General features: G+C 41.4%; 1 protein-coding gene and 1 non-coding gene across 2 annotated transcripts; one reads left to right on the forward strand and one right to left on the reverse strand.

The window, feature by feature from the left end:
• Positions 1-16,450: 16,450 nt before the first annotated feature.
• On the forward strand, positions 16,451-16,569 carry LOC139631407 (5S ribosomal RNA). Its single transcript, XR_011693374.1, has one exon. It is a non-coding gene; the product is annotated as a 5S ribosomal RNA (ribosomal RNA).
• A 5,931-nt stretch (positions 16,570-22,500) lies between these two features.
• On the reverse strand, positions 22,501-25,068 carry LOC139631037 (transcription factor 15-like). Its single transcript, XM_071494979.1, has 2 exons — positions 24,424-25,068; positions 22,501-23,681 (listed from the first exon to the last, which is right to left on the reverse strand). The coding sequence occupies exons 1-2, from the start codon at positions 24,907-24,909 to the stop codon at positions 23,619-23,621; spliced, it is 549 nt and encodes a 182-aa protein (XP_071351080.1). The 5' UTR covers positions 24,910-25,068; the 3' UTR covers positions 22,501-23,618.
• Between the last annotated feature and the right edge of the window lie 2,816 nt (positions 25,069-27,884).

A 27,884-nucleotide genomic window follows, 5' to 3' on the forward strand; every position in this document is an offset into this window, starting at 1 on the left:
CACACAAAACTTTGAACAGCTTCTCAAGTCAGATCAGAACGAGCATCACTGTGGACCTGAAGTCTTTTAGTTGAAACAGATTTTATAAGAGAGTGAAAAATATATAAGGTAAGTGTAACTTAGAACCAGCACTCTCCCACAGTTATGGCTGATTGATTCCACATAGTCAACAAATGTAATGAAATGTTATAAGCTAAAATTACCCTACAGTAAACACTGACTTTATGAAGGTGGTTGCCTGAATAGTTGTATGTTGGTTGTTTGTTAAGGAGATTATTTTCAGGTCATATCAGTCTATAAAAAACAAATTTTCCTGGGGAAAAAGAAGTTAGAAAACTCTCATACAACCTCAATAACAATCTGACCAGCACTCTCTCTATAAAGTTTCAATTTTCATTCATGCCAGCCCATGGATGAATAATTGAATACTCAGCTAAAACCTTTACAGCATGTGAGTAAGAAAGAAGTGAACAAGAGTTCCAACATCCTGCCATTCATTGTGTACTATCAAATTCAACAAAAGCAAAACTCACCCTGTCATAATGTTAAATGAAAACTGATATGGAAATGTATCAGTGAGGGTGATCAAAATGCTTATACCACTTGAAATATTACTCGATGCAGCTCTGAAGTCATATTTTCATGATTTCATCTTTTTCTTTTCATTTATGCAGAATTAACAACCTCAGTACAATGTGTCAGCCATCTGCTCCCCAAGACTAATTTCAACTAATTCATTTGACAGGCTTGTTACTGTGAATAATCTGGAAGTGGAGATGATGCTTGCAAACACTGTGTAGATAAACAAGTTTACATCACATGGGTGTTTATTAAGAAGAGATGTTTTATTTCGAGCTTTTTAGGATTCAGAGTGAAATTCAGCTCTTTAAATGCATTTAAAAGAAACACTGCCAATATAAAATTTCCTGTAACCTGTCACAGTAAATACTTTCTGTGGCATTGTGTTATCTGCCATTTTCATTTGTTGATATTTATTTATTTTATTTTGTATTTCTCTCATACCTTATTTTATGTTTTCGAATAAAGCTTAATAATTTTGCTCTATATGATTTGTGCTTATAAAATGTATTTGTTTTGCCCTTTTTATTCTGCTTTTGCACACAGTAAGAATACTGTCATTCTGGATCTATTTCCTGATTCATTCACTGAGTGTTCATTGTGTATAAGATGGCTGTGTGAGAGATGCCAGGGAAAGAGAAAGAGAAACATAATCTTTTCACATACATTCAGCAGACATGTTACCCATTCTGTAGCACTGGTGCACCAAAATGCAGGGGTATACACATGAATCTCTAAGCAGAGCCAGATATGACACAGTCACACAGAAGCTGCAAGAATAATGAGCTACTGTGCAGTGTGATGGAGAGTGAAGGGATGACAACAACGCCACCTCAGGGAATTTCACCCCAAGTAAATTACTGGGGGCTAGCCCACTTTAAGGTACACTATTGTACAATACCCTACAGACCCATAAAGTCATCACTGGATAAAACAGAACACCAGGAACAGGACCGGGGGCTTACCGCAGTGAGAAAATTTGCAAAGGGGAAAGGGGTCCTGATGCCCCACTGCACGTGAATACCACACACCATCCAAATGACACCCAAAGTGCTGTACAGTAAAGGGATCAGTGACGGAACACCACCACTGGGTAATCAGCTGCCATCCAACCCACAGCTCCTGTCCTGCGGAGGAAACAGCAACAGTTAGTGCAGCTACACAGTAGGGTAGTGAAAACACACACTGAAGCTCAGGGCTCTCTAATACACCTACACTTGACCAGAAAAAGAAAAAAAGGAAACAATAAAATTAAATCAGCAGAATAAATGTAAGAGTAAACAATACAACAATACAAAAGAATGAAACAGCAACATACACAAGAATACAGTCCATGTGAACAAAATTCCGAAAACAGTCTAAAGAACAAAGGAAACAAAAGAAAAAATCTAAGTCAGGGTACAAAACAAAACACACTCAAAAAAAAAACCCCACAAAACAAACAAACCAAAAAAACAAAGAAAGAAAACAAACTACCAAACAAGATACATAACTATAGCCATGGTTCTAATTACCACACAAAATAAAACAGCAATAGTAGCAGTGGTAGTAGTAGCAGTAGCAGTTGTAGCAGCAACAGTAGCAGCAGTAATAGGGACAGAACAGCATTCAGGCCAGGGCTTGGAGGCTGAGGACTTAGATAAGGCCATATGCATTTTGATACACAGGCTGGGCCACAGAAACTTGCCAAACTTGCAACAGGTACCTGATAGACTACTGAACTCCATGTGTCTTGAATTTTATGGTGACCTCTAGTCAGGGATGAAAGTAGTTTTAAATTCTTGCCGATCAAACGTCCCAGTACAATAAATCAAATGCACCAATCCCCTCAGCAACCGCAGTGTTTCGGAAGTAGACGCATGCACAGTCACGTGCTGCTAAGAGTGAAATCCCCGATCATTAGCTCATACACAGCTTGTTCAAGCTGTTCTCTGTGTTGTTAAAATTGAATGAAATAACATGAAACACAACTGCTTATTCTGCTATTGATTTTATTTGGTACATTTTGCAATGAATGGAATGACATTAAACGTAGTACTGCAGGTCTCGAAGGCTGGGCTCATAGGAGACCACCGGACTCTCTCCCAGGGGAGAGGGAGAGAAGCAGGGCAAGAGCCCTGAGGAAGAGAGGGAAATGTCAGGACAATGCTCCGTCCAACATGGACCAAAACACAGCACGGTTCAGAAGCAATTCGGAACGAGTTAAAAGCAATTTATAAACAGATAAAGTAATGTTCAAGACTGCATATTGCTAGCAGATCTATTTTCTGGCCTAAAGTGCGGCCGTGACTGGTTCTGAATTTGGGCTTTAGCAGGCAGCCACTCTCCCCTCTTCCTGGTACTGCGTACTACCACTGAATCTTTTAGTGGTACGCAGTACCGGACCATACTGGCTTACTTTCACCCCTGCCCCTGAAGGTAGACCGACTGGCCCACCTGCAAAGGTGCGTCATGGACCCTCTGGTCATGCTGCTCTTTCCGGCGAACCATAGCAGCCAACAGTCTCGCCCAAGCATCCTCAAAAGCTATCCCCACTTTGGCCTTGTGCTCCGCCAGCCAGTCCTGCACTCCCCCCAGTGCAGAATCACGAACCCGACCTAGGTGAAAGTCCACGGGAAGCCTTGATTCCCAACCAAACATTAGCATAAGGGGGGACTCACCAGTACTCTGGTGAGGTGTGGTGTTGTAGCAGAACAGTACCTGTGGAAGACAGGAGGCCCAGTCATGTTTCCGGGTTTCTGGCAGTGTTTACCGAAGGTTGTGGAGCATTCTATTATACCTCTCGCACTGTCCATTGCCAGCAGGGTGGTATGGGGTAGTACGAGACTTTGCTACATTGTACGGACCACAAAGTTGGTGGATCAAGGATCAACCGCTGGAAGGTGCTTGGAGCATTGCACAACCCGAATGGCATAGTGTTCCATTTAAAAAGGCCAAGCGGTGTGGAAGAAGCTGTTTTGGGCTTGTCCTGCTCTGAAACCATAACCTGGTTGTATCCGTTGGCCAGATCTAAAGTAAAAAACCAGTGGGCCCCAGAAAGGGCTTCGAGACTCTCCTCAATACAAGGTAAGGGGAAGGCATCCTTTCTTGTCTTGCTGTTAGGTAGCCAATAATCCATCTGGAGGAAGCTGTTTTGGGCTTGTCCTGCTCTGAAACCATAACCTGGTTGTATCCGCTGGCCAGATCGAAAGTAGAAAACCAGCAACCCCTAGAAAGGGCATTGAGACTCTCCTCAATACAAGGTAAAGGGAAGGCATCCTTCCTTGTCTTGCTGTTAAGTAGCAGGCTGCCATCTTTTTTCCTAACCAAAACAATCGGTGAGACATAAGGGCTACTACTCTCCCTTACCAACTGAGCCTTCACCTCCTCATACTCAGATGGAGGAATGCACCTGTACCTCTGTCGAACTGGAACATCATCAAGCAGGAGAATGTCATGTGAGATGAGGTTGGTGCAAAGACTGAAAAGACTGAGCTGTATTTCTGCAATAGGGACCGAACTTCATTCTGCTCTGGCCCACCAAAACGGACAAGTCCTGAGTTACTAGCCACTTCAGAGGAAACTGTGGCGGTGGTGGGCCTCTCCTCAGTGACTCCTGTGGGAAGACTGACAACCTGGGCACTACTCATGGCACCAAGGCTGGTACATGGGTAGAGAAGAGCCTCTGTCATCCCCACTTGACCACTGGACCACCTTTGAAAAGGACAGCCCGACCATTCCAGACCATTTCTGGGAAAGTGCTAGCAACCAATTGCATTACCCCGCAAGGTATATGCACTGCTCATGTGCCTCGAACCCTAGCTGTATCAGAGAGATGTCTTGGGCGTTGGGTGGCGGACTGATGGCACAGCACCGGGAGGGTCTTTGACTACTAGGATTCCACAGCTGGGGATCACCTTACCACACAGGGTCACATCCAACTCCAGGTAACCAATATATGGAATTGCCAGGCCATTAGCTGCCCAGAGCTGTAACCAATGACAGGACTGGAGGATCATGGCCCCAAGGTGCAAACTGGTCTAAAAAGAAGCTCTCTGCGATTGTGGGCACCATGGACCCTGTGTCCACCAAACATGAAATGGTGATTCCACCCATCAATCTTTGGACAAGATAACATTAACTTGGACATAGTGCCAACCTGTGAGCCCATCAACTCCCCATCTGAGCTGTGGCTCAGCAACTCAGTGGGCTTCAGTTTTCTGGTTGGTTAGAGGAGTGGGACAGCCTGACCATATTAGAAGGAAAACCAGTCACTGAATTAGAACGAGCACAAGTGGTAACCCGTTACCCTCGCACTCCCTGGCAATATGCTCTGGCTGATGGCACCTTCAGCGAACCATTGCGAGGAAGGCGAGTCTGTATGGAAGGGGTCTGCAAAGAGGCTACTTTCCAGGTGAGCTAATTGAGCTGTTCCTGCTGACGTTTCACAAGCTCCTTTAACTCTCCTAGCTCTGACCCAAACAAAATGACAAGGACAAAGGGGGGCAGGCAGGAACCACCTTGCACCCCATACTGCAGGCCATATGCTGAAGGGAGGGAGTAACTACATTCCCTAGTACCACCTGGAAACTCCACCCTATTCCACCTAATGGCTTCCCCAAGCACCTCAAGAAGGGTAGTGGCAGGCCAAGGACAAACTGCTTTAAGGGCACTGCCAAGACTATGCTCTACAAATAAAAAAAGCTTGCTGCAAGGTTATATATGACTGGGCACAACCATATAACTCTTGTAAGAGGGCTAGAACCTTGGCCAGGTTGCCATGGTCTGCACTGGTACTTGAAATCCTCCCTTGCCTCTCCCTCCAAATGATCAAAAGTAAAGAAGGCCTGGTCAGTGGAAAACAGGTGGTGAACATGCCTGTATCTCCTCTGCCCACTCAGCTATCCCTATGCCCGTCTTACCATTAATTCAATTTAATTCAATTTTATTTGTATAGCGCCAAATCATAATATACATTATCTCAAGGCACTTTACAGGCTAAGGTCAAGACCTTACTTTGTTACAGAGAAAAACCCAACAGTTCCCACAAAGAGCAAGCGCTTGGCGACAGGGGGGAGGAAAAACTCCCTTTTAACAGGAAGAAACCTCCAACAGAACCGGGCTCAGGGTTGGCGGCCGTCTGCCTTGACCGGTTGGGTTTAGGAGGAGAAAAGGGGGGCAGGGGGGAGGAGAGAGGCGAAAAGAGAGAGAGAGAGACCAGGAACAGCTGTATAGGTAATGGTGTTATCAATAATAATGACAGATAACAGTGGTTAATAGTGTTGTATCTGAAGTTCTATATGTTACGTGACTTAATGGGTTTGGTCAAAAAGATTTAAGGGCCTTAGCTAAGAGGTTCTAGGTCAAAAAGGTCTAGGTGTCATTGGAAGATGGATGACTCCCTCATCTTATGTAATGAAGCCCTTTTTCTGTATTTATAGGAACCATATGTTTTACTTTAGGTTCACGAAAACAACCAACCTATATAAGTGGGTAGTTGGAGCTGTTATTCAGAGGAGATTCATATTGGCTCCGACTCCTCTCTCAGGCAATCTCGAGTGCTTGATTTGATGCTGGACTTCTTTGTAATAAACCTCTTTATATACAAGCAAGACGGTGTCAGCGGAGTTTCCTTCTTCATCTTCACATCATCGTTATTAATAAACAACAATAGTAATGATGAGTAGTGGTGGATCTGGATCCTGCTGCTCCAGAGGCAGAGATACCTGCAGAATGAGGACAGAGAGAGGGAGAGAGAGGAGAAGCACAAACTATGGGAGAGAAAAAAATACAAAGTTAATGGCATAAAGTAGTTGAAAGAGAGAGAGAGAGAGAGAGAGCGGCCAGTGCATCATGGGAATCCCCCAGCAGTCTAGCAGCATAACTAAGGGATGGTTCATGACATACCCAAGCCAGCCCTAACTATAAGCACTATAACTGTTCAAAGAGAACAGTTTTAAGCCTGATCTTAAAGGTAGAGAGGGTGTCTGCCTCCCAAACCCACACTGGGAGCTGGTTCCACAGGAGAGGAGCCTGATAGCTGAAGCCTCTGCCCCCCATTCTGCTCTTAAAAACTCTGGGAACCACAAGTAGACCTGCATTTAGAGAGTGAAGTGTCCTATTGGGAAAATAGGGAACTATAAGCTCTTTAAGGTATAATGGTGCCTGACCATTAATGGCTTTGTAGGTGAGGAGGAGGATTTTAAATTCTATCCTGGATTTTACAGGGAGCCAATGCAGAGAAGCTAACACAGGAGAGATGTGATCTCGTTTCCTAGTTCCTGTCAGTACTCGTGCTGCCGCATTTTGGATCAATTGGAGGCTTTTTACTGCATTTTTGAGACATCCTGACAATAAAGAGTTACAGTAGTCCAGTCTTGAGGTAACAAATGCATGAACTAGCTTTTCCTTTAGACATAGAATGGGTCTGATTTTAGCAATATTGTCCAGGTGGAAGAAGGCTGTCCTAGAGACTTGTTTTATATGTGAAGTAAAGGACAAGTCCTGGTCAAAAATGACACCAAGGTTTCTGACTGTAGCACTGGAGGCCAAGGTAATGTCATCCAGAGTCAGTATATTATCACATAGTGTATCTCTGAGGTGTTTTGGGCTAATTACAATAACTTCAGTTTTGTCTGAATTTAAGAGTAAGAGATTACTGGTCATCCAGGTTTTTATGTCCTTAAGACACACCTGAAGCTTGGCTACCTGGTTAGTCTCACCTGGCTTCATGGATAAGTACAGCTGGGTGTCATCTGCGTAACAATGGAAATTTATCTGGTGCCTCCTAAAAATGTTTCCAAGAGGAAGCATATATAGAGTGAAAAGTATTGGTCCTAGCACAGAACCTTGTGGAACTCCATGACTGACTGTAGTGTTGATAGAAGAGTCATTATTAACATGAACAAACTGGAGTCTATCTGACAGATATGACTTAAACCAGCTTAGTGCGGTTCCTTTAATGCCGACCATATGCTCTAGTCTCTGGAATAGAATCTTATGATCGATGGTGTCAAATGCAGCACTAAGATCTAGTAGGACAAGTATAGAGACAAGTCCATTGTCTGAGGCTATGAGGAGATCATTGGTAACCTTAACCAGAGCTGTTTCTGTGCTATGATGGACTCTAAAACCTGACTGGAAATCTTCAAACAAACCATTTCTGTGCAGATAATCACATAACTGGTTTGCAACGACCTTCTCAAGGATTTTGGAAATAAAGGGGAGGTAGGATATAGGTCTATAATTGGCTAAAACATCTGGATCAAGAGTAGGCTTTTTAAATAGAGGTTTAATTACTGCAACTTTAAAAGTCTCTCTGTGGGGAGGAGATGGTGAATCTTTTCTCTAACCGTGCGTTCACACCAAACGCGATGGACGCGATGTCATCGCCCTTAACACGAGTATCGCGTCGCTCGACACATTTGTGTCACATTTGTGATCATCGCTTCATCGCTTCATCGCTTCATCGCGCGATGACGCAATCCACCTCCCGCTATTTTCTTCACATCCCGCTGTTTTATTTCTTTCTCTCGTCAACCATGGCTGAGTTAACAACCGTAGCTGCGCTTTATCTGTTGTGGACGTCTGATTTAATTAAGACGTCCACAATCCAGCTGTACCTCCTTGCTCACCTTCTTCTAGGCATTATCTTTTTTGTTTCTGTCCCGGTAAAAGTGGGACGTTGTGTCGTATAGCTCCGTGTATCCACCATGGATGTATTATAAGAATAAGGTCTTATAATACATCCATGGTATCCACAGACAGCCACAATAATTTTCTCCTCCATTTTTTGAAATGTGCGTCTGACGTAACTACGTCGGTGGCATGGTTTGGACATCAACACTGATTGGATGTCGCGGCACAGCGTCACGCGATGTCGCTTGAAAAGTTCAAATTTTTCAACTTCAAGCGATACACGCTTCATCGCGTCCATCGCGTCGCTCCTATTGCCCGAATCGCGTCGCCCGACGCAGCATCGCGTGTCATCGCGCCATTAACATTGACTTTGAATGGAAACTTGTGGCGTTCATCGCGTCCATCGCGTTTGGTGTGAATGCACCGTAACAGAGACAATTTTATTTGTAAAGAAGCTCATAAAATCATTTCAACTGAGGGCTAAAGGAATAAATGGATCAACAAAGCTGTAGCTGTATGTCAGCCTGGCTACAGTACTGAACAGAAACCTGGGATTATTCTTGTTTTCTTCTATCAATGATGAATAATAGGATGTTCTGGCTTTACGGAGACTTTTTTTATATGCCAATAGGCTGTCTTTTCAAGCCTTTAGAGATTCTTCCAGGTTAGTAGAACGCCACCTTCTTTCTAGCTTCCTTGAATTTTGCTTTAAAGCTTGTGTTTCTGAGTTGTACCATGGAGCTAGCTTTCTCTGACTCACTACCTTCTTCCTCAGAGGGGCCACAGTATCTAGTGTTGCACGCAGTGAGGCTACAGTACTGTCAACAAGATCGTCAACCTGTGTGGATGTGAGGTTAAGAGAGCTGTCCCCTACTGCATTGATACATGGCAGTGGGCTAAGTACTGATGGGATTCTTTCTTTAAATTTGCTTACGGTATTGTCAGAGAGACACCTGCTGTAATGGATTTTTTTCCCAAATGCTGTGTAGTCCATGACTGAAAACTCAAATGTTAACAGAAAATGGGAAATACTGTTAGATATTCAATGTCAATCCCATAAGTCAGAACCAGATCAAGGGTATGGTTAAAAGAGTGAGTGGGTTCATTAACATGCTGAGAGAAGCCAATTGAGTCTAATAATGAATTAAACGCAATGCTCAGGCTGTCACTTTCAACAACTACATGAATGTTAAAATCACCCACTATGATGACTTTATCTGTGCTGAGAACTAACTCAGATAAAAAGTCTGAGAACTCAGAGTAAGGGGCAGGTGGACGATATACAGTAACTAGTAGGACTGGTTTTTGTGTTTTCCAGTTAGGGTGTGACAGACTAAGAATAAGGCTTTCAAATTAATTATGATTAACCTTAGGCTTAGAATTTATTAATAAATAGGAGTGATAAATGGCTGCCACCCCTCCCCAGGGATATGAACGTTAACATGAGTGGGGGGTGTTGATTCATTCAGACTAACATATTCATCCTGCTGCAGCCAGGTTTCAGTCAGACAGAGCAGATCAATGTAATGATCAGTTGTCAGATCATTGACTCGTAGAGATTTAGATGAATCACCAATGACCAGAGTTTGTTTCCCAGCGGGTGTGTCTCTGAGTGGGAAGAACCTGTTCGAAACGTGAACAGGTTGGTGGTGAGCTGTGAGCTTTTGTTTAGGACTAAGCCTCTTCTTGTTACGGTCACCCAGCCGCCCTGACCTCCCGGCTGCTCAGGAGCTGCTGGGGGGAGAGAAGGAGCTACAGAAGGAGCTACACTGGGTCGGTCCACACCAGCTACTGGGGTCTGGCTAACTGGAGAGGCTAAAGATGTGGTTTCCGGCCAGACACACAGCCACCCAGGGACAGCGCCCACAGACCTCCAGCCAGGAAGGACACCGTTTGCCCACAGTAACCCGGCCCCCTGCCTTTATCTTGTGTATTTGATTTAACTTAGCTAATTTATTGAACTTCTGTGGTAGTTCTTTGAACTGAAACATCTATTTCAGCATAACCACTGTGGCCTGTTGTCTAATGTTCGTCTTGCCTCAGTTTGAAGAGTTCATTGATGTTAATACTGTTTCATGAATGTAAAAAGAAACAGCCATAACTTACTTTCACATATATTTAAGACACACAGCTTCCATCATGTCTATTTTCTTTGGTCTGAGTTTTAACTTTAAAACAGTGCATGCTGGGGAGCCTGTTAATATAGTAATATATAGTAGTTTATACTTTGGGGTTTTTTTGTATATGAATGTCACTCCCACTAGATGTCACAAGTAGACCAGCTGCACCTTGCACCAAAACAAATGCTTTGTAATCATTTCATATGAAAAGACCTGATGTTAGACCAGTTCGTGTTTAAGTATAAGTTAAGTGACCTGAAAATAAAAATTTGATTTTAAAAGTTGAATTAACTTGAAATAAACCAAACTTATATATTTACATCAAGTTAATGAGGAAAAAAATGGTTGATTCCACCAAATTCCTGTATGATGTTTTATAGTGTAGGGCAAAAGGTAGAGCAGGTCTTTGCAATTGTTTCTTCTGGGAATCACATCATTTCTTAAATAAAATCTAACTTTAGGAATCTTTCCAGTCAGACTCAAGGGAAACACAAAAAGTTGTATACATTATTTTTCATTTGAACATGTCAAAAATGTGGTATCATGTTGTAAGCTACTTTTCAGGATTTGCAAAAAATAATTTTTGAACTACCACACTTGTAAATTCAAGCTTCATATAACCAGTCTCAGTAATCTTTTCTGTGCTGCATTGTCAGTTGCACATAAAGCCAGGTAAACACAAAGGCTACAGGAAAGATCTCAACACACATCCAGCCAGACATCAATATGATACTGTAGTTATTGATGTGCAGCAAAACCTTGCGTGAAACTGTTTATGATCAACTCTCACAACAAATGAATCAAAGCATGAATCAACTAATGCATTGACAAAGTTACTGTATAGTGTACAGCAGAGCCCACAGGTTACTGCAGCAATCAAATCCTTCACTATGACTGTCACCTAGTATATAACTGATCTATATGGCATAAAATGTTTGTAGAACATACCAAAAGGACAAAAAACATACCAACACCAACTTCTTATTTTTCCCAATAAGTGATCCTAAAGCTGAGCAAGCATTTGTTTTTGTTTTTAGGGTTTTAGAAACACAGTCCTTTTGTTATATTGTAGTTATAGCCGCTCATCATGTTCACATTCAGCGCATTCACTACCAAAATATTTTAATTTTAATGATATGGTATGTCTGACATAGTCTACTATAGACATCACACAGTATTTTGGTGTTGGCATTTGGTGGCGCTCATTCTTACTGTACTGTATGTCATTCATCTTAAGAGGGGTACTACACATACACTGTATATAAAGATGGACATAGCATCATGACAGCACCCATAAGTTTCTGTTTAAGCTTAACAAGGCTACCACAAGATGGCGGTAAACAAAGAAACTACTCAAGCTAGCAGGCCCAAAGATGGCCGCTGAGACCACATGGTATGTGGGGAAGGAGCATGGATGTATTATAAAACCTAGATACGGTGCCGCTGCTCAGCCTTGCAGCCAATTTTTCCCAGTGGCCACTCTTGGTATTGCAGCAAAAAATCCCCTGCCTTAAAGTCTAATGATGATAATGTATCATCCAATAAGGACGATTATTTATTCCCTAAAAAAGATTGAATTTAACTCATATAATGTAAATGAATCTCAAGGAGTTCAATTTCCCTTTTAGATGGAAAGTGGAAAATGTTCTGTGATGAACCCACATCACAGTTTGTATCCTTCAGTCCACAGACAGTGGTTTACATGTTAAAGAGCAGGGTGATTAGTTTGGTAGCTGCAAACTACATGTGGCTCAGTTTGACAGAAAGCAGTCACAAATAAAAGCTTCACTTTCGTGTATTTGCACTAAATTTTACTGACAATATTAAACACAATTAAGTATTTAACAGTGACTTAATAAATAAATATGTATTTAAATACAAGTGAAACTGAAAAGCTTTGGTCGATCAAAGTGGTGAGACTGAAAAAAATCAACACAGTCAAATAATCAACAGGTGTTTGATTTACTCCACTATAAATAAATAAATGTTTTCTCCTGTCAGGCAGAGATTGGAGAGACAGGACATCACTTTAGGTGAAGGCTGTGTGACACTGGAGGTTTGGCCTGTTTTAGTTGGAAGTTCTCTGGGCTCAACCATGAATAAAACCTTATAATATAAGACTCCATCCAGTCCTGACTGTAGCATATACACTATATTGTCAAAAGTATTCACTCACCCATCAAAATATTTGAAATCAGGTGTTCCAATCACCTCCATGGCCACAGGTGTATAAAATCAAGCACCTAGGCATTCAGTGAATTCAAGCGTGGTACTGTGATAGGATGCCACCTGTGCAACAAGTCCAGTCGTGGAATTTCCTCACTCCTAAATATTCCACAGTCAACTGTCAGTGGTATTATAACAAAGTGGAAGCAATTGGGAACAACAGCAAACTCAGCCACGAAGTGGTAGGCCACGTAAACTGACTGAGCGGGGTCAGCGGATGCTGAGGCGCATAGTGCGTAGAGATTGCCAACTTTCTGTAGAGTCAATCACTACAGACCTCCAAACTTCATGTGGCCTTCATATTAGCTCAAGAACAGTGCGTAGAGAGCTTCATGGAATGGGTTTCCATGGCCGAGCAGCTGCATCCAAGCCATACATCACCAAGTGCAATGCAAAGCGTCGGATGTAGTGGTGTAAATCACGCCGCCACTGGACTCTAGAGCAGTGGAGACACGTTCTCTGGAGTGACAAATCGCGCTTCTCCATCTGGCAATCTGATGGACGAGTCTGGGTTTGGCGGTTGCCAGGAGAACGGTACTTGTCTGACTGCATTGTGCCAAGTGTAAAGTTTGGTAGAGGGGGGATTATGGTGTGGGGTTGTTTTTCAGGAGCTGGGCTTGGCCCCTTACTTCCAGATTTTGGACAATTCCATGCTCCCAACTTTGTGGGAACAGTTTGGAGATGGCCCCTTCCTCTTCCAACATGACTGTGCACCAGTGCACAAAGCAAGATCCATAAAGAAAGAGAGAGTTTGGTGCGAATGAATAAGAGAGAGAGTTTGGTGTGAATGAACTTGACTGGCCTGCACAGAGTCCTGACCTCCTTTGGGATGAATTAGAGCTGAGACTGAGAGCCAGGCCTTCTCGTCCAACATCAGTGTGTGACCTCACAAATGCACTTCTGGAAGAATGGTCAAAAATTCATGAACCTTGTGGACAGCCTTCCCAGAAGAGTTGAAGCTGTTATAGCTGCAAAGGGTGGACCGACGTCATATTAAACCCTATGGATTAAGAATGGGATGTCACTTAACTTCATATGCGAGTCAAGGCAGGTGAGCAAATACTTTTGGCAATATAGTGTAGCTGTGGAGAACAGTGAAAAATAGACAGAGGGCTAAGTAATGACAGGACATAAAGCATAACTACAGCACTGCACAATTTTGTTTTGTTTATTTTTAAAGAAGACATGCCGTATAAATATGCTTCTCAATAATACTTTTATCTGATGACTTGTAGTTATCTGTCACATGCAGTGTCCATATCTTAAAAATGCCTAAAAGACTATTTAAACTCAATATTTTTGCCTGGTTATGATTTTTTTTAATGTTGATTCCAATGTGACTTTAGGTTCTAAAGCCTCAAACTGAATGTTGACACTTTTCCCCCTAACATCACAAATAAATTAAATCTTTATACATGAATTACCCACAATATCAACAACTGTCGGGTTTAATATCACCTTACTTTTCAGAACATTATCTTCACCGTTATAAATCAGTGGTTTCAAGCCCCGGGCCAGTCCTTTAGAAGTCTTATTACACATCCATAAAGTCCACTAGCAGAGAACTCATGAACACTTAGTGCCAGATTGAGAACATTGTTGGCTCATTCTCATTGCCCAAAGGCATGATGGGAGTGACAGTACTGTGCAGTCTCTATGGGCCACATAACGCGGAAGTAACCTGGAAGACAAAAACTTTTTCAGCGTATGCGCCAGGTGAGCAATTCGTATTAGAATAAATGGCCACCATTTTTAGATCCGGTATCGTGTTCTTATAATACATCCATGGTATGAGTTTCTTTGTTCAAAGCCAGTTCAGATAGTCAAAGGATGCCAGGTTAAAAGAGGGTTACCTGCATGCAATTCCTAGTACTGTGCTTCATGTATGTGTGTAGACATACAAGTGGCAGTTAACAGCTTGGCTAAAAGTAACATACAGATAACAGCAAAGCTCAGATACAACTAGATCTGTACATGCACATCAACAAAGTTAACAATCATGTGCTCAGCCATGTTGCGCTACACTGTGCTAGTTAAGGTCACACCCTGTTAAATTTACCCAGTCCTTGGAACAAAAAGAGAGAAGGTCCTTTCCAGTGCTGTCTTCACAAAGTCCAGAGAATTTGTGTGACATCCTGGTGGAGTGAAGTCCTGTCCGCCTGTGTGAATTTGGTGCTGCAGAGGAGGCCGCTAGTCGCTCTTTTGTTCTTCTTGCAGAGTTAGCTGTTCCACACTAACTCTGCTATTGCTCCTGTTCTTGGGAATCAGCTGCAGACTTGGTGTTGTAGCAGCTGGCACTGAACTTGTTAACTTGTTCACTCTTGGTTCCTTAGGCAGGCAGGGTCGCTGGTGTTGAGGAAGAGTGAAGTGGAGCAGTCTGCTGTGAGCAGGCCTGCAAGAGAGCTGTTGGTCCAGGTAATAGTCCTATGCTAGCCTGGTGCTGAGAGCCTTGTTGCTCCAACAGTGAGGGCCAGAGAGAAGAGAGAGAGGAGAGGTTCCAGGTAGCAGTGTGCTGACCTGGTTCTGGAGCCTTGTTGTTCCCACGGTGAGGGCCAGAGAGAAAAGAGAACAAAGGGACATGGCTGGTTTTATTGTCTGGTGACACCTGACAATACACGTCACCCAGTGACCAATGGTCAGTAACGGTCTGTATGGGAGGTACTCATCAGGTGTGAAAAGTGGAGGATTGTGGGGAATGATGTTCACTGGGCCCTTCCTTTGTCTGTAGAGCAAAGGAACATGTGGTCTGCATTTTTGCACCTTCACTGAAACCTGGAAACCAAAGAGACTTAAACTAAAGTGGATGAATGAGAAAAAAATAAGGAAAACATTTGACAAAGTGTTTATGTAATAAATTCTGGCGAGACCGACCAGACAAATGGTAGCAAGTTTCCTCTGCATCATTATTTCTCCTGTTTTACAGGGGCTTATAATCTGTGTACATGCCCTGTGCATGGGTATGTTACACTTATCCTAACCCTAACCACAGGAAACACAGTTGTAACGGGAGTTAAACACTCTGAAAGTAGAACAGACTTTGAAACAACACAAGTTAAATAACTATGGCAAGTATATGCTCCCGTTAGCATCTTGCCCGGAGGCTAATCCAAGGCTAATTAATTTACTAGCTGTTTAGCTAGTTAGCTAACAAACAAGGTAGAGCAGACAGCAGACACCCATACCTGCTAATTAGTGCTAATTAGCAGGCATTAGCGGACATAAAATTATGCTAGAATTTCACTCACCTCAAAAAACAGGAGCACAGACTTTCTCACCTGCTTGTTAGTCAATTTTTTGTACCAGGCCTCAAACATGTTTATTTCTGCTGTAAAGTTGGGCATTTTAAGCCCCACAGGTTGTTGCTTGGTTGTACAGCAATTTAGCATTAAATTAACATGGTGTTAGGGACTCACAAGAGAGATTAAAAAAAGAATTATTAAAAATAAGCACATTCATTCAAACTTTTGAAAGAGCTGCAGAAGACATTATACAAATATTTTAGCCATTAGGTGGCACTTGTATTCAAAATTTTAAAATATGTGATACCTACTTGTAAACTCATCTTCAGTTGAGGTCCAATCTGCAAAATGTTGCTCATAACATCATTGGCCTGTGGCATGTTGGCTCCTTTATTACTCTTAGTATTTTTGAGGGGGTACTTTTGAAGTGGTGTTCAACTCATGAAACTTTGCACATGTGGCACAACTTGATATCTGATATGGGTCCTGGTCACTGGTGTAGCAATATGGCTTAAGAGCATTCCTAGAAAATTTAGACAAATTAGCACTTGTGGTATGTTTCACCTAGAAGTATGAAAACTGGCAGGCATGTGTATCATCCCTAGATCTACAAAAAAGCCTCCTGGAGCCATACACTAAACTTTTTGCCCTTTGGTCACCTGCTCTCTGGCTTGTGGCCATACCACCCTGAACATTCCCGATCTCATCTGATCTCAGAAGCTAAGCAGGATCGGGCCTGGTTAGTACTTGGATGGGAGACCGCTTGGGAATACCAGGTGCTGTAAGCTTTTTCACTTTTCTGTGCAAACAACAGAGGACGCTGCTGCTTCAGTAAACAGCACTGACTGTGCCACTGCTCATCTGTCAATCACTGTGCAGACAGTGCAGCTCAGAGTGCACAAACAACACTTTCATATTATCACATTACACAGTTGACAAGTTGAAAGAAAGAAAGAAAGAAAGAAAAAGAAAGAAAGAAAGAAAGTCAAGCAAAGACACCTGTGCTTCACATACTCGCACAGCCATGTATGTGTGGATCATCATGTATAAAGGGGGTAGTTGTCCCCTGCTCTCTGGCCAACTTAACTCAACCATAGCAAGTTTTATCTCACAATCAGTCTCGTTTTAACATTGTTCAGCAAAGAACAAAGTTCAAATGTCACTGTGGCATTGTGGTTAAAATGTCCTGTGACCTGACATTTTCAGTGCTGTATTTAAATATTACCCCAGAGCTAGATAATTAGGTAGTTCTTGCAGCAGAGCCTTATAAATAAACAGCATACAATGCTGCTCCCTTCTGATCATAAAATCAGCTGAAATGACAGGCAGTTTGTCGATCTTTGGACTTGTGTTCATAGCAGCTCCTAATCTGTAGGATCAGATGAACAACATAAATGAGATGTACGTGTATGAAAATACATTTTAAAAAACTAAGAAGTACAAACATGCACACAGAACAATGTACTGTAAAATCAACATAGTGAAATCAATACCCTAAACGAATGGGAGGGACATAGTCATCATCAGACCTGTCATCTGCCATTTCTCCTGAGATGCTTTTCAGAGTCAGAGGCCATTTCATGGTCTCACCAACATCTTCATGGAATTCTTCAACACCTTCCTTGTGAAAGGTTTCTTCCCTAAAAACACATTAAACACACACTGCAATCAGTTCTCAACGTTGTGAACACAAATAGCAATACTCATTTGTGACTTTATGTCATGTAATAAAGGTCACATACTTGGTAAGAAAAAGGTAAGGTTACACAGGTTTAGAGACTGATCTTACCAATTAGAATGCGAAGACACTGTCAATATTTGAAGTTGTCTTCATTGGAGTTGGACCTTTTTCATAGCTAAAAACGAGTTCAGATCATTACCATTTTGCTTGAAAATGGCAACATGGGTGTCATCTCTAGCCCAAGCAGTGTTTCAACAACTGACTAAAAGGTGACATATTTGGCCACAATGACTAAATGGCTCTATTATACAGTTATCTAAAAGATGTGGATTTAGTTGCTCTGTTTGCAAAGCAAGAACAAAAGCGTGGCTACCTGTATGTTATCCATGTGGGCTACTCCACTCTGCCGGCCTTATGTGTCTGCGTCGATGACCTGCTCCGTCTGGCATGTATATGTGCTCACGTCAGCTACATGGCTACATGTCTGCTGCCTTGCAACTACTGCTAGCTCCATCTTTTCATATATAGTTTGCGAGCTACTCTAATAATGTGTTGGTTATATGTAATATTTCTGTATAATGTCATTATCACTATCAACATATCTTTTCTCTGTCTGTAACTCATTAACGTAGGTGCAAAAATGAAAAGTGCAACAATCATAGCTGTGTAGCTGTCACTACACACAGGACAAGCAGCCAGTGTGGTCCCCAGCAGACCACTGACGCCTGGAGCTTGGCAAGCAATTAAAACAAACTTGTCTAGTGTTGTGTTCAGCATTGTCTGTACTACACAACCTAATCGATATTTCCTGTAGCTTAGTGAAAGCATGTCCACATAACAGAAAAACACACGGCCTATAATGTAGCTTCTTACAGTTTCCCTCTCTTTTACTTAAATGGTACAATGCTAGTCGCTAACATTAGCCATACTTAGCTACTTTTTCAGCATGGTATACTAAGCTGTATTGTTTCATAAGTATTTACTTTTACTGCCCTGTTTTACTGTATGGCTCACTGACATCATAATATTCCAAACAGCCAACAATAGTTGATAATGAACCCCAAGTATACAAAGGCTGTGTAGCCACAAAAAAAAAATCAGGCCAGAATCATTAGTTCATGCCAGCATTACTGTGATATGCTCTACAGCAATGCTGCAACAATACAGCAACTTTATCATGCTTACTGTAGCCTGTCACTAATTAAAACAGATATGTAACATGTAGCCATGAGTATACTTATATATCGAGGAGAAGAAACGCCAATTCAGAGTCAAATTGTAGCCCTTCAGCAGCTCCAAGGGCTCTCCATCTTGGAAAGGCAAGACCAATTTGGATTCTTAGTCCTGTCCCTTTCTTTTGTTGGATGCCATTCTAGAACATGTTTTTTCAGGGCCGCTTGGAGACTTTCACCTGTGTAGTGCCACCATCCCCTACAAAGGGCAGATTATGGTGTTTGGGCAGTGGAAACTTTTAGAAGGATGTTCCAAAAAGCATGGTCAGCAGGCTGGAGTAGGTGCTCAATAGGTAAAATTTTATCAATAAAATACTACAAAACAGAAGAAAAAAGGAATCCCGGGCAATTCTGTTTCATCAGACCAGACAATTTTCTTTCTCATGGTCTGAGAGACCTTCAGGTGCCTTTTGCCAAACTCCAGGCGGCCTGTCACGTGCCTTTTACTGAGGAGTGGCTTCCGTCTGGCCACTCTACCATACAGGCCTGATTGGTGGATTGCTGTAGAAATGGTTGTCCTACTGAAAGGTTCTCCTCTCTCCACAGAGCAATGCTGGAGCACTGTCAGAGTGACCATCGGGTTCTTGGTCACCTCCCTGACTAAGGCCCTTCTGCCCCGATTGCTCAGATTGGCCGGGTGGCCAGCTCCAGGAAGAGTCCTGGTGGTTCCAAACTTCTTCCATTTACGGATGACGGAGTGATCAGTGGAAACAGGATGCATATGAGCTCAATTTTGAGTGTCATGGCAAAGGCTGTGAATACTTATGTACAAGTGATTTTTTTTGTTTTTTATTTTTAATATATTTGCAAAAATTTCAAGCAAACTTTTTTCACTTTGTCATTATGGGGTATTGTGTGTAGAATTTTGAGGTAAAAAATGAATTTAATCCATTTTGGAATAAGACTGTAACATAACAAAATGTGGAAAAAGTGAAGCGCTGTGAATACCTTCCGGATGCACTGTAGTCCTGTTAGTCAAACTCTTTGAAGGACTATACAGAGATCACTCTATTGCTTTTCTTAAATCGCATTAAGAGCTGAGTGTAAATTTAAATTTATGATGTCCACAGATTCCTATCATTGTAATATCTCATATATCTCACATTTTCTTGATATGTACATGATATGTATTTATTTATATTTTATTTACATGTTATATAATGGAGAGGTGAATACCTAACATTGTAATTGTTTTATATTATGTGTAATGTGACCTGTGCAACAAACCCATTCAGTGAATTCAGTATAAAACTGCTCATTGTCTCTGACTCAGAGTTTTGGTCTGCCATGCTTTCCCACTCAGGGATTAAAATAAGCATCAGCTGAGCGCAATGGGCCATCATAGCCTGATTGATGTCAAAGCTGGCACAGACCCAGGGCCCACAAGGAGAGCCTTGGCAGGGTCTAGCACTCAGGCCTTTTCCTTCCTGTTCCTCTATGACATCTTCCGGCTTGGGGTGGGGATGGGGGTGAGCGGGGGACTGTGAATGCTATTTCATATGGGTGTACCTCCAAAAATCACTTCAGGGGTTTAGAGTGGGGTGTTGTACCACACAATGTGATGATGAGGAACTTTTGAATGCTTTTGTAAGTAATAGTTATGACAGAAATAGGCCCTGGTTAAAAATAAACTTTTGCAGTGTGCACAGTTGTGCTATTCTCAACATGAACAAGATGATGTGTCACATGCACAAATGATGCTATGACAAAACACAGCTTCTATAGAAATGTATACATACAAAAAGACTAAGAGGAATCTACCACTACGCCTTCTACTTTGAGTAAATCATACCCTATGATGATATACTGTGTACATTATTGTATGTGTTAGGGATCATATAGATTTGGCATGTTTTGCCTATTACTGTAAATAATCTATCCAAAGGAATAGTTAGACATCTGGGGGAACTGATTTGCTTTCTTGGCAAGAGTAAGATGAGAAGATTGACATCACTGTTTGTACATTACTTTCTGTACTGTAATTATGAAGGGACAGCTAGCAGCTGCTTAACTTGTCTCAGCACAGAGGGAAAACAGCCAGCCTAGAAATAATTGACCCACAGACCTCACACAAGCCACTGTAACAACCTGTCCTTCAACGTCCCTCTTTTTTTCAAGAAATACTGCAGTGCTTTAAATTTAATTTCACTATGATAATCAGCAACCAATCAAACATCTTTGATTATGGTAATCCATCACAGTGGACACCTTGTATATTTTAGTTTTCATCACATTATGTGATTGTTGCAAGGTAATGTGGTGCAAAATGTTCTATTCAAACTGCTTGCATTCATCCTTCAAGCACTTTTTAAGTCCTTTGGGTACTTTTTGTCACTTTTGGCACATCCAATTTAAAAACTGAAAACAAATATAAACTGGTTCTCACACAGTCCAAAATGTTGCTCTCCTGGTGTGATCTATAACATGAATTCATCAACAGCTGAGTTTGTCTGGACACAGGGTACTAGGTGATATTAGCTGTGACGATTAGCGCCACATGTAGATCCCAAACTGGGAAATTTACTACCAGAGCAGATTTGGGCCCAAGATCAGCCCTCAGATTTCTGTATTTTCCTTTAAACTGATCCAAATGTACAAATGTTGAATTGAATACTATTTACAACTATTTAAACATAAAATTAGCTACTCAAATTTCAGTTGCATTGAGGAGAATTAGGGATAATTTGGAAACTGATTATAAATTGCAAATGAGGGACACTCTTTAAACTTTGTTTTTTCCTCTCCCTGATTGATCTTGTTGGCGTGAGTCCAGTAATGTGCTACACCTCCCTCATGGTCCCCATGAGTAATCATCAGTCACCACAATAGGTCCAACAACATTAATTTGTGTCTTTCCTGTTTTGTCTTTACCTTTTCCCAGAGCTGACTCTGATTCATGCCTTCTTAACTGGCTCTCAGTACCTACCACCCCAGCATAGCTTTCTGTGGTCAGATACTGTTCAGATGCAGTGATTTCAGAGACAGTGAGCTAAGGAAAAGATGTATTACTTCCTCTGTAGAGATTCATTGGTATTACTCAGATGGAGAAGGTAAACCTTCATTTAGATTCCCCATACAGGTTTCGTCTTCTGAGCAGCTACAGGCAGATGATGCCAATAATGGTTGGAGTGCTTTGTACATTAGGGGTCTGGCTGTCCTAAATTTGCTTGTAACTCTTTTTGTATGGTTTACAAAGAATATCAGGAAAATAGAAATCTGAAGGACAGCTGCAGAGCATACTTTTTTGTAACTTCACTGATCAACGAACGGTCACAGATTTGGCATGTTTTGCAAATTAAATATGCGTATTTTGTCACTGATCTCTTGTAATATCTAGCCATACAAATAGTGTTGGTTTAGTTGTCCAGATTTTGAAATATCTGGCTCTGAGGTTTCTGCTTCTACCCAAATACAGTACAGCACAGCTCACGGAATACACTATCTACACTTTTCATATGGACTATTTCTTCGTTAGAAAGTAATTCTGTTGAAAAATGTGTGCTTGGTGGAATATTCACAGTAATGGGGACTATAATTATGCACCTATGTTACTTGCAAATAGCTTGGACTCTTTACTGTGACAGGGGAAGAATCCAACCTGCCAGTGTTTTGATCAGTTCACATTTTGATCCTAAGGTTTGAACATTTTAGCAGGTACCCACATAATACATGCAGCTTTGTTAAGGGACAATAATTCAAAATGATGCCAATTACAGTTCAATGAGATTATTTTCTTTTCATTATTTGATGAAAAAAACATTATGAACGTTGCCATTACACTGAAGGCAAAATGAAGGAGAGTCATGTCTGTGTAAAAATAGATTTAATTTAAAAGTAGTTTACAACATGTAATGAAATAGCAAACAAAATAGTGTCCAACAGATGTCACTTGTGCATAATCTTACAACACCAGCTTGGTGGATGGAGTGGTCTGTCCTCTTATGTAAAACTCCTGAAACTGTTCTGCTTTACAAGTCTGTTTGTGAGCCCAGCTTCCCCAAACCATCTTAGCTTCATCAGATGAACAGTATAAACTTTCATGGGAGTTTTATCTCATGATCATTTCACCCAGTACAGTAGCCTATATAAGGGGATGTGCACCAAAAGCATCTCCATGTTTCTGGTACATCTTTCAAAATTTAAAGGTCACTTATTGACTCTATAAATTACTTGCAATTTGTAATGGCAATTGTAATTTATGATTTATTGTTGTTATCATCTGTTGATAGTTCATATGTTAAAATTATTTGGATATCCTTTTATTTACAATTAGATTTCCATTAACTATATGATTACTTACAGGCATAATCCATTATCAGTGCTTAATATTATCCACAGTACTGCATGACTATAAACCTTTTAGCAATCCAGAGCAGGTATTATTTCAAATTTTATGGTTTGTAGATTTCAAACTGCTGTAAACATTATTTTCTGCGTATATTCTTAGTAAAGTGAAAATGACAATGCAAAAACCTGTCTGACATTACTCACTTCCTGTGTTAATAAGAACATTATGCTTACAAACCTGAGCCAAGAGGTTTTCACCCCCTTAATGGGCACTAATTGTGCAGAATTTCATTATATGTCAATGTTACCAATCCCCTTATGCTTAGCAGAATTGTTATTAAAAATATCAATGACTATGTAGCAGCTTTACATTCATTTTTTCTCACTTTTACAGTTCTCCTCTATGAGATAGTGCACTGCAAACATTTTCTTTGCCTGCTGGTGACACACCAGCAATTGCTGGTTTTGGTGCCAAAGTTTCAATTTCATCTCACTGGTTGGAGGGACCTATGAGGCACACTCCCAAAAAGTCAGAGTAATGAAATGAAATGGTTCTAGACTCTATGAATGGCAGAAGATTCTGCCAAGGTCTGCACTCTGGAGACACTCCACTCCTACTTCAGGTCAAACACTTTCATCACCGACTTATTTGTCTCCCACTGATCCCGTGCATCTTCACACAGTCTCGTCTGTCTGTCACCTGTGAACATAGGGAAATTACTGGCAATGTCAATGCAAAGATCATCATTGTCATCATTACTGAGTAGCCTCTGGAAATATTTTAAACCTAAACACAATTTCTGAGTTCAGATGTTTGAATGTACTTCTTAACAACTTATAAATGTTCAGTGTAATTATACAGCTGTCTAGAATGAACAAAACACTGTTTTCCTTTAAAGGTTATCCTCATGCACTGAACTATATGGCACCTATAAATAAGCCAAATCCCAACAGAGAGATTTGAAAGTCAAGATGGATGACGTCCATTTTACTAGGATGCATGTAGCTCATCCAAACTGCACAGTGTCATATGATCTCCAACTAAACTGGAATAGACTCATTCCAGTCAAGTATTTAATAAATTGTTGCAAAAGTCCAGTCAAGCAGAAATGTAAATTTACTCAGACACAGTGTGTCTATAGAAAAGAAAATTCTGTACCGAAAAAGGTATTTTCCGATGAAAGTCATCATTTGTTCTTCAGTAAAATAATGAAATGCTGAAATAAAATAGCATTCACACGTTACAGCATATATTGTAAGTAGATTGGCATGTTATGCCAGATATAGCTTCAACCGTAATAAACTGTACGAGTTATGAGAAGATCCAAAATCATCTCTGCTTTATGTGTCACTCGCCAATTAGAAAGAAAGTAAAATGTCAAAACGTTCAGTTTGGGATTATAGATGTAGGCGTCTGAGAGCATATTTGCTGAATATTTTACCCCTCTCCGTTGGTTGCTCAGGCAGAATGTGCAGATAGCTCGGGGCTGTTTGGCCTCTTCACTACCCTTCAGCTCCTTGTACACAGCCGTCAGGCACGGCTGGCCGTCCTCCCTCCCGTCCCCGACAACCAGCACATTGGCCAAGTGTGAAATGTAGCTGGACGCCAGACGCAGCGTCTCTATTTTGGAGAGTTTTCTGTCCACTGGTTCCGTGGGGATAAGTGTCCGCAACGCCATGAAGGCCGTGTTGACATTCTGTGTCCGGTGTCTCTCCCTGGCGTTTGCGGCGTTCCGCTGCCGCACCACCACGCCACCAGATTCGTGCCGGTAACTCCCCACCGTTGTCCCGCAGCAGCCGTAGCCCTGTTCAGTGCTGCCGTCGCTGTCGCTGCGGTTCCCCTCCTCGTCGTCCGACATCAAGGTCAAATCAGCGGGGTAAGTGAAGGGATGAGTCGACGCCGGCCTCAGCATTGTGAAAGCCATCATAGGTAAACAAGTGTCTCACTGGGGAACACAAATCCCTTAATTTAAAGTGGGAAAAAACTGCGCAGACACGAACCGTGCGTAACGGCAGCAGCAACAAGGTTTGCCACCTTAAGTCCCTAGTTTGTTTTGACACTTCCCCATACCATGGTCTAGAGTGACAGTCATCATGACAGGGAGGGCCCTTATATAGATTACTGGAGCCCCAGAGCCGTAAGGGGAGGGGTAGAGGCTCCAGTCTTGCCACATGTTTTGGTCCTAAAAGTCACAGACCGCAGTTTGGTACCTTACAGTTTGGTACCTTACCTATGGTAAGGTGTGGACACTTGTGTTAACCAACATGAGTGAGCCATTAGTTTTTATGAGTAGAGCAGAGAGCAGACTTGGCATGAAGATCTGAAAAATGACTCTTCAGGGATATGACAAATATTGACTTTACATTGATAGTGACTTTCAGAAGCAGAAGCTTCCACACAGCGCAGTGGTTCACTAAATGGTTTGATGAGATTGAAAATGCTATCAACAGTGGTGCAGCATTACTAAAAACATTTACTCAAGTATGATTTTGAGGCACTAACTTTACTAAAGTATTTCCATTTCATGCCCCTTTATATTTGTACATTTGAACATTTCAGATATACATATTCAGAATACTGCACTTTTTACTTTGCAGAGTAGGACTTTTATGTTGTGATACATTTAGCACATTTAGTTTTGAATACTGTTCTTTAACTCATATAATTTTTTGAATGCAGGGCGTGTACTTGTGACAGATTATCTATATACTGTAGTGTGCTACTTTTGCATAAGTACCACAGCATTCCTATGGCCTGTGCACTGTCCTGTTTGAGATTGTAGTGTGATATGAGCTTCAAATGACAATATATTTGAAACGTTTTTCTATTTAAGATATATCAAACTCTTAGTGCTTCTCAAGACAATACTTTGTTTGCAGCCTAAAACATCAAAGTAAAACACCAAGTACTCACCAAGCATCTTACCTAAACAGAATGATGTGTTCTTATCATGTGTGTATTTAAATGTGGTCAACTCCAGTGGCTCTTGTCCTCAGAGAGCCAATGGGTTCTACTGTTGACGGCTCCACTGTTGTCCTGTTTCAGTTTGTCTAATGGGTTAAATGCTTTGGGTAAATAAACACTCAGCAGATGCTGGAGGTGATCACGCCTGAACCTTCTCTGTGGGGCAAATGGCTTCCAGATTGACTGGTGCTGATGGAGGGAGGGTGGGACAGAAAAGGGGAGAGAATGTCATTAAAGGGTCTGTTTTTACAAACACAACCCCTTGACACATCAAACTGGGGCACCGGCAGCCCCTGGCCCCCAACTCAGCTGCACCAGCAAAAGCAACCTGTCGAGTATATAGTTTCACTCATAAAGCAGGACACCATGGTGTTTTGCCACATTTGGCCAGCCAGTAACACAACCCCACCACACCTTATTCCCCCATCACCTCACAGTTTGGAACCATGAATACTGTCACCCCCTCTTGAATCAACTTAAAGGAATGCCATTAAATGCCTGTTGAGTAAATTAAAGTACTAATGAATGTGTGGTGGGTGGTATGTGTGTCAGGGAGGATGTGACAATGGTACTCAGGGAGAACTTATTACTATAGTATGAGGTGAAACTCTGAAACAGCAACTTTGGTATTATAAAATTATTGTAAAATATATGTTTTTTTGTTTGGTCAAATTCATTTTTTCCCCATCATGGGTTTGTTGGCAATGAAAACTGACATATCTTATATTGTTCACTGCTCCAATATATGTAGCAGTGATAGTGTAGTGTAGAGACACCAGAGTGTTACAGACCAGCACAGGCAAAGTCTTATTTTATTTAAACTATACTATATATTAACAAATAGATAAATGCTGAGCATTGTCTCCTGTGAGGGAAACTGCTGGCAAAGACAGTAGTCACATAACTTGACTCACCGGAAACAGCTGCATTGGAGAGAAAAGAGCCTCCTCCTAAGAGGCAGCTGCAGTCCGCTGCAAAGGCCTTTTCTAATTTATCTTTCTGTGTGTATGTTTGTGTCTGTATGTGTATGTGTGTGACTTACATATGTAGTGGCGTCGTTTGAATAAACTGTTGCCTCACTGTAAAACAGTTTATTTAATTTAATGAAATAAACATTGAAATAAACTTATACAAATACATACACTCACTAAGCACTTAATTAGGAGCACCTGTACACGTGCTTGTTCATGCAATTATCCTGTCAGCCAATTATGTCACAGCAGTGCAATTAATAAAACAAGTCAAGTCAATACCAATCAGTCATTCTTTGAATGCCAAAGCCTCTCTGAGCGTTGTTGCTGAACAGTTCACCATCTTCTAATGGCTACATCCAGCAGATTGATGCTCAATGTCACAAAGCAAAAGTGACATGACAGTAAGTTCAGTGAACTTCAGTGGTCCCCCCAGTCTCCAGACCTGGATCCAGTAGAACACCTTTGGGATGTGGTAGAACAGGAGATTTGCAGCATTATTGTGCAGCTGACAAATCTGCAGAAATCATGTGATGCAGTCATGTCAACACAGAGCAGAGTCTCAGAGGAATCCATGGCACGATGAACTGAGGCTGTTTGAGAGCAAAGGGAGGAACTACCCAGTGTTAATATGTTGTCAATAACGTGATCAGTGACTCTACATTTACATTCATTTTGAGTCTTTTTAACATTTCTGTTGGGAGAAGTAGAAAATGAGTTCCATTTTCTTTTGTATTGTAAATACTATAATCATTTAAGAATGTCTGCAGAAACATTCACTGGAATAGCTGTTGTTGACTAGTTAATTTTGATGTGTTTAAGTTTGCTAATTTTGTCTCATAAACCTGAGAATGAAAAAAAGATGTAATATCAATTTAGTCATATTTTGATTTCTCTGGAGAAAAACAAATTCAGTGATGAATGAATTTGTTTCATAGAAAATCTCTCAAACTACTAAAATTGGTTT

Source organism: Trachinotus anak, unplaced genomic scaffold, assembly GCF_046630095.1.
Source record: "Trachinotus anak isolate AG129_WGS33_773 ecotype Australia unplaced genomic scaffold, CSIRO_AGI_Tana_v1 ptg000013l, whole genome shotgun sequence".
Taxonomy (NCBI): domain Eukaryota; kingdom Metazoa; phylum Chordata; class Actinopteri; order Carangiformes; family Carangidae; genus Trachinotus; species Trachinotus anak.

Coding starts and splice junctions, on each gene's coding strand:
- LOC139631037 (XM_071494979.1), bottom strand. CDS start 24,909: ATGATGGCTTTCACAATGCTGAGGCCGGCGTCGACTCATCCCTTCACT. Junction 23,682..24,423: donor TGAGCAACCAACGGAGAGGG/GTAAAATATTCA, acceptor CTATGTTCACAG/GTGACAGACAGACGAGACTG.